At 48.2% G+C, this 15,342-nt stretch overlaps 1 protein-coding gene across 1 annotated transcript; it reads left to right on the top strand.

The window, feature by feature from the left end:
* The first annotated feature begins 962 nt into the window (after nucleotides 1–962).
* On the top strand, nucleotides 963–14,571 carry ATP5F1A (ATP synthase F1 subunit alpha). Its single transcript, XM_001506908.6, has 12 exons — nucleotides 963–1,078; nucleotides 4,197–4,275; nucleotides 5,642–5,811; nucleotides 7,756–7,929; nucleotides 8,025–8,191; nucleotides 8,312–8,460; nucleotides 9,878–10,029; nucleotides 10,172–10,396; nucleotides 10,549–10,656; nucleotides 12,915–13,059; nucleotides 13,659–13,809; nucleotides 14,344–14,571. Exons 1-12 carry the CDS (start codon nucleotides 1,019–1,021, stop codon nucleotides 14,423–14,425), a joined length of 1,662 nt encoding a protein of 553 aa, XP_001506958.2. The 5' UTR covers nucleotides 963–1,018; the 3' UTR covers nucleotides 14,426–14,571.
* The last annotated feature ends 771 nt before the right edge of the window (nucleotides 14,572–15,342 follow it).

Raw genomic sequence — 15,342 nt, forward strand, 5'->3', positions numbered from 1 at the left:
AGGCAGGGATTGTCTCTCTGTGGCCCGATTGTAGATTCCAGGCGCTTAGTACTGTGCTCTGCACACAGTAAGCGCTCAATTAATATGAATGATACTAATAATGATGGCATGTGTTAAGCACTTACTATGTGCAAAGCACTGTTCTACACGCTGGGGGGATACAAGGTGAACAGGTTGTCCCACGTGGGGCTCAAAGTCTGAATGAACGAACGAACGGATGAAAGTCCAACTGGGCAACAGTCAAAAGATGTAGGACAATCTGATTACCCCAGCGCTTCGAGCAGTGCTCTGCACACAGTAATTGCTTAACAAAGCCAGCATTACGATTGTTTGGAGCAAGAGCCCGGGCTTGGGCGTCAGAGGTCATGGGTTCGAATGCCTGCTCCGCCACCTGTCTGCTGTGTGACCTGGGGCAAGTCACCCCACTTCCCTGAGCCTCCATTACCTCATCTGTAAAATGGGGATTGAGACGGTGAGCCCCACGTGGGGCCACCTGATTACTCTGTAGCCACCCCAGCGCTTCGAACAGTGCTCTGCACCTCGTAAGCGCTTAAACACCAGCACTATTAGGATTATTAGGAAGAAGTCCTCCCCAGCACCGGGGGTCCGGCCCAGAAGGCCCCCTCTGGAAAAGGACCCGCCCCAGGTCGACGGGGCCGACGGAAATGTGTGGTCCCGTCCCCCGAATAGACCATAAGCCCGTCAAAGGGCAGGGACTGTCTCCATCTGTTACCGATTTGTCCATTCCAAGCGCTTAGTCCAGTGCTCTGCACATAGTAAGGGCTCAATAAATACTATTGAGCGAATGAATGAATGAATGAATGAATAGAGAGGGCGGCCCCGCCCTGAGGCGATGGAGGAGGGGGGCGGAGGGGCGGAGGGGCCATCGGTTGACGGGGAGGAAGTACTTCCGGGTCACGGCCGAGGGCCCGCCTTGACCACCCCCGGCGCGGCGGCCATTTTGTGGCAGTCGCCTCGGAGGCAAGGGCGGGTGGCACGTCGGTGGCGAGCTGCGAAGATGTGGTCCCCACGAGTCGCCGCGGCCCTCGCCCGCGCCCTCCCGCGCCGGGCCGGCCTGGTAAGCGACCCGGGAGGAAGGGGGTGGAGGGGTGACGGGCCCGGGCGCCCGCCGCCATCTTGGCCCCGCCGCCCGCCTGGGCGAGGGAGGGGGGCGGCCGCCAGGGCTGCCCGGGACCCCGGCCGCCATGGAGGCCGGGCCGCTCTTCTCCTTGCGCCTGCAGGTCAGGAGGCCGCCCGGGCCTCCTCCCGGCATCTTCCGGGCCCGGCCTTCTCCTTGGGGGTGAAGGTCAGGAGGCCTCCCGGCATCCTCCGGGCCTCCTCCCGGCATCCTCCGGGCCTCCCCCTTGCGGCTGAAGGTCAGGAGCGCCCCGCCCCCCCCCTCCCCGGGGGGCTTCTCCCGGCATCCTCCGGGCCCGGCCTTGACCAGGCCGATGGCCAACCCCGGCTCCCACCCAGCGCTCAGAGCGGTGCTTGCCGCCTGGCACGGCCTTAAAAAATACCCTACCGTTGTCCCGGGGGACGGGCCGCCCCGCCTGAAGGTCACGGCCCACTTGTCTGCCGGGTGACCTTGGCCCGGTCACTTCACCCGAAAATAGGGAGGGAGGCTGGGAGCCCCCCCCCCAAGAAAAACGGTGGCAGTGGCTAAGCATAGAGTGCCGAGAATGGTATGGGGCTAATGGCGTTGCTTAGGCGCTTACCATGTGCCAAGCACTCTTCTAAGCGCAAGGGTAGGAAGAATAATAGCGGCATTTGCTAATGGCTTACTCTGCGACAAGCACTGTTCTCAGCAAGCAAGGGTAATAATAATAATAACGGCATTTGCTAATGGCTTACCCTGTGACAAGCACTGTTCTAAGCAAGCAAGGGTAGTAATAATAATAACGGTATTTGCTAATGGCTTACTCTGCGACAAGCACTGTTCTAAGCAAGCAAGCTTAACAAATACCAACATTATTATTATTATTATTAATAACGGTATTTGCTAATGGCTTACTCTGCGACAAGCACTCTTCTCAGCTCGGGTAATGCTAATAGTAATAGTCGTATTTCTTAAGTGCTTACCATGTGCCAAGCACTCTTCCGAGCGCAGAGTTAATAATAATGGCACTTCAGCCCTTCCTATGTGCCAAGCTCTGCTCTAAGCTCTGGGGTAATAATGGTATTGGTTAAGCGCTTGCTATGTGCTAAGCACTGGTCTAAGCTCTGGGGTAATGCTGATAGAAATAATCATATTTCTTAAAGGCTTACCATGTGCCAAGCACTTTTCTAAGCGCAGGGTTAATAATAGTGACACTTAAGCGCTTCCTATGTGCCAAGCTCTGTTCTAAGCTCTGGGGTAATAATGGTATTTGTTAAGCGCTTACTATGTGCCAAGCCCTGTTCTGAGCGCTGGGGTAATAATGGCATTTGTTAAGCGCTTATTTTGTGGCAAGCACTCTTCTGAGTTCTGGTGTAATAATAATGGTATTTGTTAAGCGCTTACTGTGTGCCAATCACTGTTCTAAGCGCTGGGTAATACTGTATAACGGGGCAGAGGCGAGTCCAGACTATCCCCTCGTCCCAGGCCTCGGCTGAAGGTCATGGGCCACTTGTCTGCTGTGTGACCTTGGCTGAGGCACTTCACCCTTCAGTGCCACGCTTCCCTCATCTGGAAGATGGGGATTGAGGCCAGGAGCCTCTTAATAATAATTAGGGTATTTGTTAAGCACTTACCATGTGCCAAGCACTGTTCTAAACACTGGGGTAGATACAAGGTAATCACATAGTTCCAGGTGGGATTCATAGTCCAATCCCCATTTTACAGATGAGGGAGCTGAGGCACAGAGAAATTAAGTTGCTTGCCCAAGGTCACATAGCAGACAAGTGGGTCAGGGACTGTGCTCAGCCCGATTTGTTTGGATTTATACATTCACCCAATCGTATTTATTGAACGCTTACTGTGTGCAGAGCACAGTACTAAGCACTTGGAATGTACAATTCAGCAATACAGATGGACAGTCTCTGCCCACACTGCGCTCACAATCTGGGGTGCAGGGGAGGCTTGGATCCGTCCTAGCGCCTAGTACAGTGCCAGGCACGTGGGAAGTGTTTAGCAGATAGCGTAATTGCTGTAAAGGTCAGCAGGCCCCATCGGCTCTCTGAGCTCGTTGTGGATGGGGAAAGCGCCTGCTTATTCTGTTGAACTTTCCCAAGCGCTTAGTACAGTGCTGTATACCCAGTAAGGGCTCAAGAATTACCATTGACTGCTAGACTCTGCCACGAGCCCTGATCGAGAAAACAATGAAGGGGGGAGGTGACGTCTTTATTCTCAGAAGGTGTGCGAGGTGACCACCCTTCTGCCCTTCCCCCTAAAAAAGGTAATGGTGGTTTAGGGTTTGGTTTTGGGCGTTTTTTCCCCCTCGTTTTACCACCTCGCCATGACCCTGTGACAGTTGTGCTCCTTGGGAATCATTTTAAGGTATTTTTAAAATCATTCCACTTCCCTCTGGAAAGGTTTTTCATGAAACTTGCTCGGGTATTTTGCCCCTTACTTTCGAGGTTGACAAGTCACGGATGTAGTGATAGAGAAACGAGGAGCTAGAACCAGTTTCGGCGGTCCTTCTAAGATTTCTTTTACTCTCTTAATGGAGCCCAACCCAAATGCACATGGAGACTTGGACAGAAACATATTTTTAATCCCTTTTCTCCAAGCACAATTATTTAGACAGTTTTTCTGAGCAGTGAAGAGAACTCTGATGTGCAGTTCAGTATGATTTGTCTTGGGGCCCCCAAGTCCATGATGGTATAAGTCCAGAGACCTTATGCAAAAAACACTTCTCTGTTAGTGTGAAATAAAATGTAACAGTAAATCTGTTGAATTTTTAAGAAGTCTTATAATACCATCAGTAGCTAGCCTGCAAAGTATCTTTTTAAGGAAGGGCAAAAGTGTGATTTAGCCATGAGTTTTCTGCAAAACATTAATATGACTCGAATTAAAAAAAACAAAACTGGTCAGATTTTCGCAGAACAATAATGCTAACGTATCCTACTTGATTCACTTGGGAAAGTTCCCCAAAATGTATCTAGTTTTGCACTGATTCAAGCCGATGATAACCTGGTGATGCTTCAGATTTGAGTTGTATGACGCTTTTATACTGGGGAAAATGAAGATTTCTAAAAATATTTTTGGCTGTCAGATTTCCAGAAATGCTTTGGGATCGGCTTTTATTGCAACAAGAAACCTCCACGCCTCCAATGCTCGGCTTCAGAAAACTGGTAGGTAAAAATGAATGCCTGCTTTTGCTGTCTGCTTTTAAAGTGCCCTTTAAGGACTCGAGTAGTGTTTACAAGTTTGTTCTTCAAATCCAGTAACTGTTAGATTAAGCTAATAATGCCTTTGCTTCTAAATGCGCATTCGACATGTTACCCTTGAATGAAAAACTAAAAGATCAGTGTGGTAAGGTGGAGCTCTTTTTTTTTAATTGGTCTCATCTTTTGTAGGTTGTTTCACCTATTCATTCGAGTTAAACCATTTATCACAGATGTTAGGAAATTGGTTGTTAAAGTTGTATGACTATTTTTACTATTTCTGAAAACTTTTTGGCTTACATCTCTGTTTCAGTTTAGTGCAAGGCCCCTGAAAAAGTCTTCAGCTTAATGGTCTGCATTAACTGTCTTTTAATGGTCTTTGTTAAGCACCTACTATGTGCTGAACAAAGCAAGTCAGGTTGGACACAGTCCGTGCCCCATTGGGAGGGGTGGGGGGGGCACACAGCCTTAATCCCCATTTTACCACTGAGGTATCGGAGGCAAAGAGAAGCCAGGTGACTGGGCCAAGGTCACATAAGCAGATAAGCAGGTGGGGTGGGATCAGCAGGAAGCAACTGACTCTTCTGACTCCCAGGCCCGTGCTCTTGCCACTAGGCCATGCTGCTTCTCTGACTTGAAAACCAATCACTGCACTGTGGCAACGGTGGGGTGGTCATCTTTCTACCCTGGTGAGAGAAAATTTTAAGTCAAGAATGCTATCTGGCTTTCGGGGGATAGTAAATGCTGGGGTGAACCTCCGTGAAAGAGTGGCAGGGAGAGGAGGGACCTTAAAAGCTTAAGTGGTTGTGCTTCCACACCTAAAAGAAAATAATTTTAATTTCCCAAGCGAAAGATCTCAGTAACCTATTGTTTAACAAACCTATTAAGAAATCCTTAATCTTATGCCTCTTTTTTAGTCCATAGTGAAGGTGATGAGTAACATCATCAGACTGTAAAACAATAGCTTATAAACAGGAATAATAACCTAGCCTTCTTTTGTCCAGGCTAAATATGCCGTTTGCCAAAGGTTGGTTTTTTCGTAGTCGTTTTGAGACTAGAAACCTCATTTTATAGAAGGGCCTGCAAGTGGGTCTTAAGAAAGACTGATGTCTGGAATATTGACTTTTACTCTTAAACTTACATGTAGAACTTGTGGAATTGATTCATATTTCCTTTTCTAGCCATTTCTAACCCACAGAGGACCCCACAGTGTTGGGCTGAGAGTGGGAACGTTTATACTTTTTGGAGAGTGTAATTATCCTTCAGTTGATTCACTAATAGATTCGGCTTTCATCTATTCAAAGCTTGTTTCTTTTCCCTCCTCTCTGAATAGGCACTGCCGAGGTGTCCTCTATTCTTGAGGAGCGTATTCTAGGAGCTGACACCTCTGTGGACCTAGAAGAGACTGGGCGAGTACTGTCTATCGGAGACGGTATTGCTCGTGTACACGGGCTAAGAAATGTTCAGGCAGAAGAAATGGTGGAATTTTCTTCGGGATTGAAGGTAACGTACCCTTGCTTTTGAAGTTGTAAGTTTGTCTCCCTATTTCAGCAACGGTTGTGAATATGTTTACGATTGTGGTGTATAGCTTGAGCAAGCTGTTTTGTTGGGGCATCTATTCCTACACTTGTGGAAAACTTGAAATTTAGTATTTCCACATTAGTTCATTCATGAATGAAAGGACTCTGCAGGCCAGAATCTTGGAGCCTAGCCATTTCAAGCTTAAAAAGCATGTCAGGTGTAATCACAGTAGTGATACTTAGGGAATGCCGGCTATCTTGTAGCTGAAGAGAAATCCATCCGATGTGTGCGGGCATTACTAGGAAATACAGCTTGGAACTACTAGGAACACAAAGGTTGTGTTCCTTTGCTGTCCACGCATGAATTAAGCACAGAAGTCTCAATAGGGTTCTTAACCACAGTTTCTTGGTTTAAAGACTTCTTTCCCTTTGTAGGGTTCTTTATGTAGCTCACCTGTTTTTTTACTGGGTTGTGGGGAAATAAAACACTATAGTAAAGTGTGGGGAGAAGAGAGCAAATCAGAGTTTTTATACAGCAGAAGGTTACCCCTTACCAATGTAAGATGATGATAAATACTTTACTCCTGGTTGCCTCCTTTGTCTTGTGCGGCCTTAATGCCTGAAGAATGATTTTATTCCATCAGTAGATAACCTTTCTAACTTTGTCCCTAGGATGTGGTTATCAGTAGTTTCCCCTTTCTGGTTAAGAAAAATGCCTTCATGGTGTTTACTATGTCGAGTAATTATCAAAGATGATTGCTGGGAATAACCAGCTTATCATCAGCTGTCTTCAGTTAAAGTGGCCAGCTGTCTTCCAAACTGGACTACTCTCCTACCATGAGATCTGGTCTGAAGTACCTTTTGGCGTTATACAGGTGTTCGAAATGTCCCAACCCTTTTGGTCTTTGGTTTTGAGATGAGGGACTCGACCAACTCCATAGTGGGTTTGGGCAAGCAGTAGCAGAGAACTAGCCTTGGAGCTCATAAATATGTCCCTGGACTTTATTTGTTGACATATAGTCATTTCAAAACTGGTTGCCAGCGGTAACCTGAACCCTAGAGGGAGAAGCAGCGTGGCTCAGTGGAAAGAGCGCGGGCTTTGGAGTCAGGGCTCATGAGTTCGAATCCCAGCTCTGCCACTTGTCAGCTGTGTGACTGTGGGCAAGTCACTTAACTTCTCTGTGCCTCAGTTCCCTCATCTGTAAAATGGGGATTAAGACTGTGAGCCCCACGTGGGACAACCTGATTCCCCTATGTCTACCCCAGCGCTTAGAACAGTGCTCGGCACATAGTAAGCGCTTAACAAATACCAACATTATTATTATTATTAATTTAGGCTTGCAGATGAAACTCAGAAGGCAAAATACCTGAGTTTTGCTCTTTGGCCTTGTATGCATCATGTGGTTGACATGCAGGTTATCAGCTCTGACTTAGTGGGCACTCTTGCTTAGTCTTCCATGGTTGTAAATCATCCGTGTATGTGAGGCGACCTCGTCTATCTCCAGCAAACTTGCCCACTTCCTGCCTCTTTCCTGGGACGCCCTCCCTTTTCATATCCGACTATTACCCTTCCCACTTTCAAAGCCTTATTGACGGCTCATTTCCTCTTTGACCCCCCCCCCCCCCATCGCTGTGTGAGATACTTCCTTTATTCACCACCTCAGCCCAAGAGCACTTGTGTACCTAGCCATAATTTATTTGTTTCAATTAATATCTTTCTCCCCCTCTAGAAGGTAAGATCGCTGTGGGCAGGGAGTGTATCTGTGGTTCTGTTGTACTCTCCCAGGTGCTTCAGTACATTGCCTTGCCCACAGTAATTGTTCAATAAGTACAGTCGATTGAGTGCTTCTCATCAGTTGAACGGTAATTTATATAATTAGGTACTTATGTGGTCCTTCAGAAAATCCCGTGACTTTAATTGTTTCAGGGTATGTCTCTGAACTTGGAACCCGACAATGTTGGTGTTGTGGTATTTGGAAACGACAAGCTGATCAAGGAAGGGGATGTTGTCAAGAGAACTGGGGCCATTGTCGATGTTCCGGTCGGTGAGGAGCTGCTGGGCCGTGTCGTCGACGCGCTGGGTAATGCCATCGACGGAAAGGTAGGTGTAAGGAGTAACCGGAGACTGTCGCTTGGGGTGGTTTCTTTTAGGCTGAGAACCGTGTAGGGATTAATAACTGTTCTCTTGTTTTTAAGGGTCCCATTGGTTCCAAAACCCGGAGGAGGGTTGGGCTGAAAGCCCCTGGAATCATTCCTAGAATCTCTGTGCGTGAGCCCATGCAGACTGGCATTAAAGCCGTGGATAGCTTGGTACCCATTGGCCGTGGTCAGCGTGAGCTGATTATTGGTGATAGGCAGACTGGGTAAGAACTCGAGCCAAACCCTCCGCTTCCTCCTTAGACGATTCAACTATTCTGTCGCGGTAGAAAGCCTTGGCTTGTTTTCACCGCTGTTCAAATCGTGAATTTTTTTTTCTTTTTAAGCAAAACATCTATCGCTATCGACACGATCATTAACCAGAAACGATTTAATGATGGAACTGATGAAAAGAAGAAACTATACTGCATCTATGTTGCTATTGGACAGAAAAGATCTACTGTTGCCCAGTTGGTGAAGAGGCTTACGGATGCAGGTGGAGAGGAGTTGGTCTAACAAAAATTCTCTAGTATCGCTGCAGTTAACTTATTTAGGACAGTATTAAAAACGAACGTTGCCGTGTTGACCTGCTCAGATGCGAAGTGATATTTTTAGCTTGAAAAGTTTAGTGCCCCCAACTAAAAGGCCAGAAGAAGCCTTGTCGCTTTTGAATTAATTCGTAGGCCAGAATTCCGTATTTGGAAGGTCTCGAGGCCAAATACACCTGGGTATGTTCAACTTCCCAGTATTTAGAATTAGAACTTAGAATTAGAACATTTAGAACGTACTGTTTTAAGAAAGTAGAAATTTTTAGCAGTGACTTCAGTTTCTATGCATTTTGAGGATGAGCTTGGTGAGCAAACGACATCTTGCAGTGTCAAATCCATCCTGGCTCAGCCCATTATGGGCAGCTGCTCCCCAGAGCAATAGAGTGGTGCAGGAGATGACTGACTCTCGGAGACTACCTTGGAGTCAGGAATTAGTTGCATCAGTTTCCCCCTTTGGACCCTGACAGCGAGGAAGATCTTTTCTGTACACCGTAACAAAGTCCGTAACCGGCCCTCCAGCCTAAAGAGTCACCCTCCTCTGGGAAAAGATGACTTCATTAGATGTCTCGTCAGAGAAGATCTTGATTGTAGATAATTGAATCATTTAATGGCGTGCTAAAGAAGCTAAACTCTTTGGTCACACACCTCCAGAACCATCAGTTCAGTTATACTGAGAGCTTACTATGTGCAGAGCATTTTGTTAAGCGCTTGGAAGAGTACAATCTAACGGTAGACACAGTCTCTGCCCACAACAGGCTTACGGTTTAGGCTGTAAGCTCACGGGCAGGGAACGTGCCGGCTAATTCTTTTGTGTTGTACTCTCCCGAGTGCTTAGTACGGGGCTCTGCACATAGTAAGTGCTCGGATACCATTGATTGATGAAAGCACTCAATCTGGCACTTTCATATTAATTGCTGTTAGGTTTTATGTCGCCTTCATTTGTCTGAGTGAAATCTACAGCGAGTTAATAATAGTTGATGATACATGTTAGATGCTTACTATGTACCAAGTACTTTTCTAAGCACTGGGGTGGATACAGGTTAATCAGGTTGGACACAGTCCCTGTCCCACGTGGGGCTCATGCTCTTAATCCCCATTTTCCAGATGAGGGAACTGAGGCCCAGAGAAGCAAAATGACTTGCCCAGCCAGGGTCACACAATTGACCTGTGGCAGAGCCGGTATTAGAACCCAGGTCCTCCCGACTCCCAGGCCCTGGGTTCTCTCTGCTAAGGCGAGCCCCTTCTGGAGTTTTCGGTCCTGTGGTTTTTTTAGTGCAGAGCAAGCAACTTTTGAGTGACCTTGTTGATTCAGAACCCATTTTCTACCAAGTGAATTCCCGACTGAGCGCTTTGTTCTCCCTTCAGATGCCATGAAGTACACCATTGTGGTTTCTGCCACTGCTTCTGATGCTGCCCCCCTTCAGTATCTGGCACCATACTCTGGTTGCTCCATGGGGGAATATTTCAGAGACAACGGCAAACATGCCCTGATCATCTACGATGACTTGTCCAAACAGGTGAGTTGAAACGTAGAACCTGTGTCCTCGTTTGGAAATGTGGAACTCGTGTTCTCGTTTAGTACGGACCTGGGGAAGTCTGCGGTCGAAGAGAAAAACGTAATGGGGTTTTGTCGTGTCCCGTCTTCCCCGCCCGCCGTAGGCCGTGGCTTACCGTCAGATGTCCCTGCTGCTGCGGCGTCCTCCGGGCCGTGAGGCCTACCCTGGCGACGTGTTCTACCTGCACTCGCGTCTGCTGGAGAGAGCGGCCAAGATGAACGAGACCTTCGGAGGTGGCTCCCTGACCGCCCTGCCCGTCATCGAAACCCAAGCCGGCGACGTGTCGGCCTACATTCCGACCAACGTTATCTCCATCACTGATGGACAGGTACTTTGAAGTGGTTAAAATCCTGTCTGGGAATTATCGCGTGGGATTCTGTAGGCCAAAACTCTACACGCTTTTGGTCTTAATGGGGGTGGCCCGGGTTCGTTGGGGAAACTCAGGTGAGCTTGCTCGTGATGCATCGTTTTGTTTTCTAGATCTTCCTGGAAACAGAGCTGTTTTACAAAGGTATCCGCCCCGCCATCAACGTTGGTCTGTCGGTGTCTCGCGTCGGCTCTGCTGCCCAGACCAGGGCCATGAAGCAGGTAATTAAGGAACAGAATTGTAAAATATGCCACCTCTGAAGGGAAACGTGTCAGGCCGTAAATTTAACCCACGTCTGTAAACTCTGCTAGTCTACCTTGCTATATATAACTCCACTGGAATATCTGCACTGGCCAATATGTAGATTTCAAACCTTAAGCTCCTTGCAGGCAGGGAGTTTACCTACCAGCTCTGCTGTTTGGTACTCTCCCCTGTGCTTCGTATGGTGCTCTGCGCACGGTAAGTGTTCCTGGATACCACTGATTTAAGATTGATAAAGGTATAGAAGATTCCCAAATTTAGTAGGTTGTGAGTAGATTCAGAATTTACTAAAGGGAGTGTTCTTAGAATGTGTTCTAGAGCTATTGTGGAATGGTCATGATTTAGAGTAGAAGTCCACTAAAATGGAATAAATGTCCTTAGACCGGAGGAGGCAGCCTTTTTGTATTGAAGATCCAAACAGAATAAATCCTTGGAGCAGCCGGTGTGCCAGTCAGACAGATTTGAACACATCAACTGCACCTTGTGGAAACCAAATTATGTAATGTAAGGTTAATATGTTTTTTTGCCCTGTTTTAGTGGGACTTGGGTATAAGGTGAAAGAAAAGGGGAGGGGAAAAAGAGTAAGACAGGAAAAAGGTGGGGACGGAAAGAATGAGAACAAACACATTTGGTAGTTTTTTTTAATTTGGAAAATGAGAAGGGAGAGTGCCAAAGTGGCAAAACACTGCTCGATATGTTATTTTCTCACATTCGCCCTCCTCCTCTCTTACACCTCTGCTGCTGAACTCGGGCTTCCAGACCTGACTTGTGTGGGTAATGAACTTCCTGTTCAGGGTTTTGGGGACCACAGTCAGTGCCAGGACTTCTGATCTCTTTCTCTTGTGTTTAAGTGTTTAACATGTTTCAAACACTGTTCTGATCGCTTGGGGTAGGTACACGTTAATAAGATCAGACCCAGGCCCTATCCTGCATGGGGCTTCGCAGTCTAGGAGGGAGAACAGGTATTTAAATCCTCATTTTTACAGTTGAGGCCATCGAAGCACAGATAAGTGTAGTGGTTTGCCCCACAGAAAGCAAGTGACAGAGCCGGGATTTGAATCCAGGTCCTCTGACTTCCAGGCCGGTGCTTTATCCTCTAAGTCACGCTGTTCCTCAGCAAGCCTGGGATGTGAGCGGAGAGTCACCTTCTCGGCCTATTTTAGCTGGTCCTTCTAGGCACTGCGGCTGCTTGCTGGTAGCTGGGATTGATGGGCGGAGCTCAGGGTTGGGGGCCAGAGCAGCTCTACCTCCCCCCCCATCTAGCGAGGACAGCAGAAACCCCGTCGGTCCCCAGGCTGAGGCCCCCCACCCATGGTTTCACCTCACTGGTTTTCCTGCTTAAGGGTGCTGGGGGGACCAGCTACTCCTGCCCAGTAAGCTGTGGGAGAAGTGAAGCTGTTGCCCTCAGAGTGCCAGAGCTGTGAGGGGCCTGCGTTTAATTCACACTTGGTTATTATTAATAATTCTAGTAGGTATTTCTTAAGCACCCTTCCCTCTAATAGCATGTGTTCAGTGCTTACTGTGTGGGCTCAGGTAATCAGGTTGGACACAGTCCCTGTCCCATGTAAGGCTCACAGTCTCAATCCCAGTTTGACAGATGAGGTAACTGAGGCATGGGGGGTGAAGCGATGTGCCCATGGTCACACAGCTGGCCAGGGCTCTGTCCTACTCCATCTCCTTTGATTCCAGGAAGAGCTAGATAATAATAACGTTGGTATTTGTTAAGCGCTTACTATGTGCCGAGCACTGTTCTAAGCGCTGGGGTAGACACGGGGGAATCAGGTTGTCCCACTTGGGGCTCTCAGTCTTAATCCCCATTTTACAGATGAGGGAACTGAGGCACCGAGAAGTTAAGTGACTTGCCCAAAGTCACACAGCTGACAAGTGGCCTAGCAGGGATTCGAACCCATGACCTCTGACTCCAAAGCCCGTGCTCTTTCCACTGAGCCACGCTGCTTCTCAACATTAGCAAGTCCTAGGTCATTGACCCCTGATCTAGGTGTACCTGCTATATTAAAATCTCATTATTTTCTTGGTTAACTAAATTGTAAGCCAGATCCAGTAGTAAGTGCTGAACAAATAACCACTGTTTTAATGAAGCGGCGCGAGAAGTCGTAAACTCTCCGGCCAGGGCCCGATGGGTTTCCTCTGCTCTAAAGTGTCTTTTTCTGAGGCCGTCGCTCCGCTGAGCTCCCCTTTCACCATCGTCTGTTGACAGGTGGCAGGTACCATGAAGCTGGAATTGGCCCAGTACCGTGAAGTGGCTGCTTTTGCTCAGTTTGGTTCCGATCTGGATGCCGCCACCCAACAGCTGCTGAGTCGTGGCGTGCGTCTGACTGAGCTGCTGAAACAAGGACAGTATTGTAAGTTCCTCATTTACACCTCCTCGGGTCCTTGTTTAAGTTAGAGTAGTAATTCGCCACGGCCAGTACACCTTGACGGATGCCGAGTGCCTTCACACAACCTGTTCTGACATCACCCCTCATATTTTATCCGGGTCGACGTGGGCTGTCGGAAGAACGCCCCCTAACTTCCCAACGGCGTTTGCGAATACACAGTAGTGCCGTCGTTCCTGTTTTAATCTGTCTGATGCATCCATTTTAAGCATCAGCTTACCTCTTCAGTAAAAATAATCTACCCTGGAGCCATTTCCTTAGTGATTAGGTCAAGTCTCTGGGGACTCAGTCAACTATTGTGATTGTACCTCTCAAAATTAAGACCTGAGGAAATAGAAGAACAGGATTGAGGTTGTGTTGTACTGCCCGTTTCCTTCACAAAGTACATCAGAGTGATTGGAGAACATGGAAGCGACAGGCAGTGTTGGCCTGCGTGTCCTCTTCATTCAATCGTATTTATTGAGCGCTTACCGTGTGCAGAGCACTGTACTAAGCGCTTAGAGTCGTGCAGTACCAAAAGATGGGCTTTAATTATGACCCACCACTTCCGTGTTGCGTGTTTTCAGCTCCCATGGCAATTGAAGAGCAAGTTGCAGTCATCTATGCCGGCGTAAGAGGATATCTTGACAAACTGGAGCCCAGCAAAATCACAAAATTTGAGAGTGCTTTCTTGGCTCACGTGATCAGCCAGCACCAGGCCCTCCTGGGCAACATCAGGTATGAACGTGTATTCAGATCGTATATCTGGAGATTCAGTTGTGGGTAAAATCAGATGTCTGTATTGCTTAGCCCTTATATTGCATAGGACATTCACTAGTCACGGGGTGGAGTAGCCGGTTTATGATAGATTTATGAGATTCTGAAAAGTGGTCTGGCGGGGACATAATTGCGGCTTGTAAAATCGTGAAAGCGTTGCCTAGGGCCAACACAACTGCTTCTCAAATCTCCCAGCACCGGGACCTAGTAAAGGTGTAAAGCCAGAGAAACCCCATCTCCGTTCAGCGGGTGGTAAGCGTGCCACAGGAAGTGGTGCAGGCTGAAGAAGACCAGATTCGGAAAGGGTTTGGCTGAGTTCGTAGGCGAGAGGTCCGTTGGGCTACTGGAAGTCCCATCTGAGGAATCGAATGATAACAGAGAAGGATTTCAGGGAGGGTAATAAGGCGGCACGTTGTGTCTTGGAGGGATGCCGATAGAGTGGTGAAGCAAAGAGCGTTTCCTCTTCGCTCCGAACTTTTTCCTCTTTGCCAACAGGACCGATGGAAAGATCTCAGAACAGTCAGACGCAAAGCTGAAGGAAATCGTCACAAACTTTCTGGCTGGTTTTGAAGCTTAAACTCCCGTGGGTTGGCGTCCCGTGGCAGTTGGATGTGTCATCGTTCTAGTGATCCGGTTCCGCTCGACATAGGACTTGGAAAAAAAAGCATGAATGCTCCTAATGTACAGAAATCTTGTCGAAAATAAAGGTTCCATGTTAATGTCTGTTTTGTCTCCCGGCTGTCATTGAAGGGGCGGGTGTTCTAGCAAACGGGGGACGGTGGCAGTTAGCAATGGGGGGGCCCTTCCTTGGAATGGGTTTTTGTGACGGCCCAGTATGTGACCGTCTGGCTTCGCAGGAAGCGAGATGGTATTTATCGAGCACTTACTATGTGCAGACCACCCTATCCACCCCAGTGCTTAACGTAGTGCCTGGCGTACGAGAAGAGCTTAAATACTGAAATAACGATCTCAACAAAGGGAATCGTGTTTTCTTCTGGAAACCCAACCCTGAATCGTTTTAGCTCTGAGGTGCCGCACAATCAATCGTTCTGGGGTTTGGGGTTTTTCGGACAAGGAATTGTGGGCGGTTGACGAACGGTTCCCGAAGTATCCCGGCTTGGGTGAGATCGGTTTTGTGGGGGGGTAGAGTCCCGACCCCATCAACCCCGCTGCCGACCCGGACACGCAAAGCCAGAGCCTCCCAGTCGGGAGGACCCGGGTTCTAATCCCAGCTCCACTGCTTGCCAGCTGTGTGGCCTTGAGCAGGTCACTTGCAGGGACCTCAGCTCCCTCATCTGTAAAATGGGAAGGCGTGTGAGCACCCGGTGGGACAGGGACTGTATCCAACCTGATCACTCCAGCGCTTAAAACAGCGCTCGGCACATAGTAAGCACTTAGAAGTACCATAGCTGTAGTTATCACGAGTGTGGGCGGGAGGTGAAGGGGCGGAGCGATTAGGGGAAAATGCGACTAGGGGCGGAGCGGGCAGTGGGA

Source organism: Ornithorhynchus anatinus, chromosome 3 (assembly GCF_004115215.2).
Source record: "Ornithorhynchus anatinus isolate Pmale09 chromosome 3, mOrnAna1.pri.v4, whole genome shotgun sequence".
Classification (NCBI taxonomy): domain Eukaryota; kingdom Metazoa; phylum Chordata; class Mammalia; order Monotremata; family Ornithorhynchidae; genus Ornithorhynchus; species Ornithorhynchus anatinus.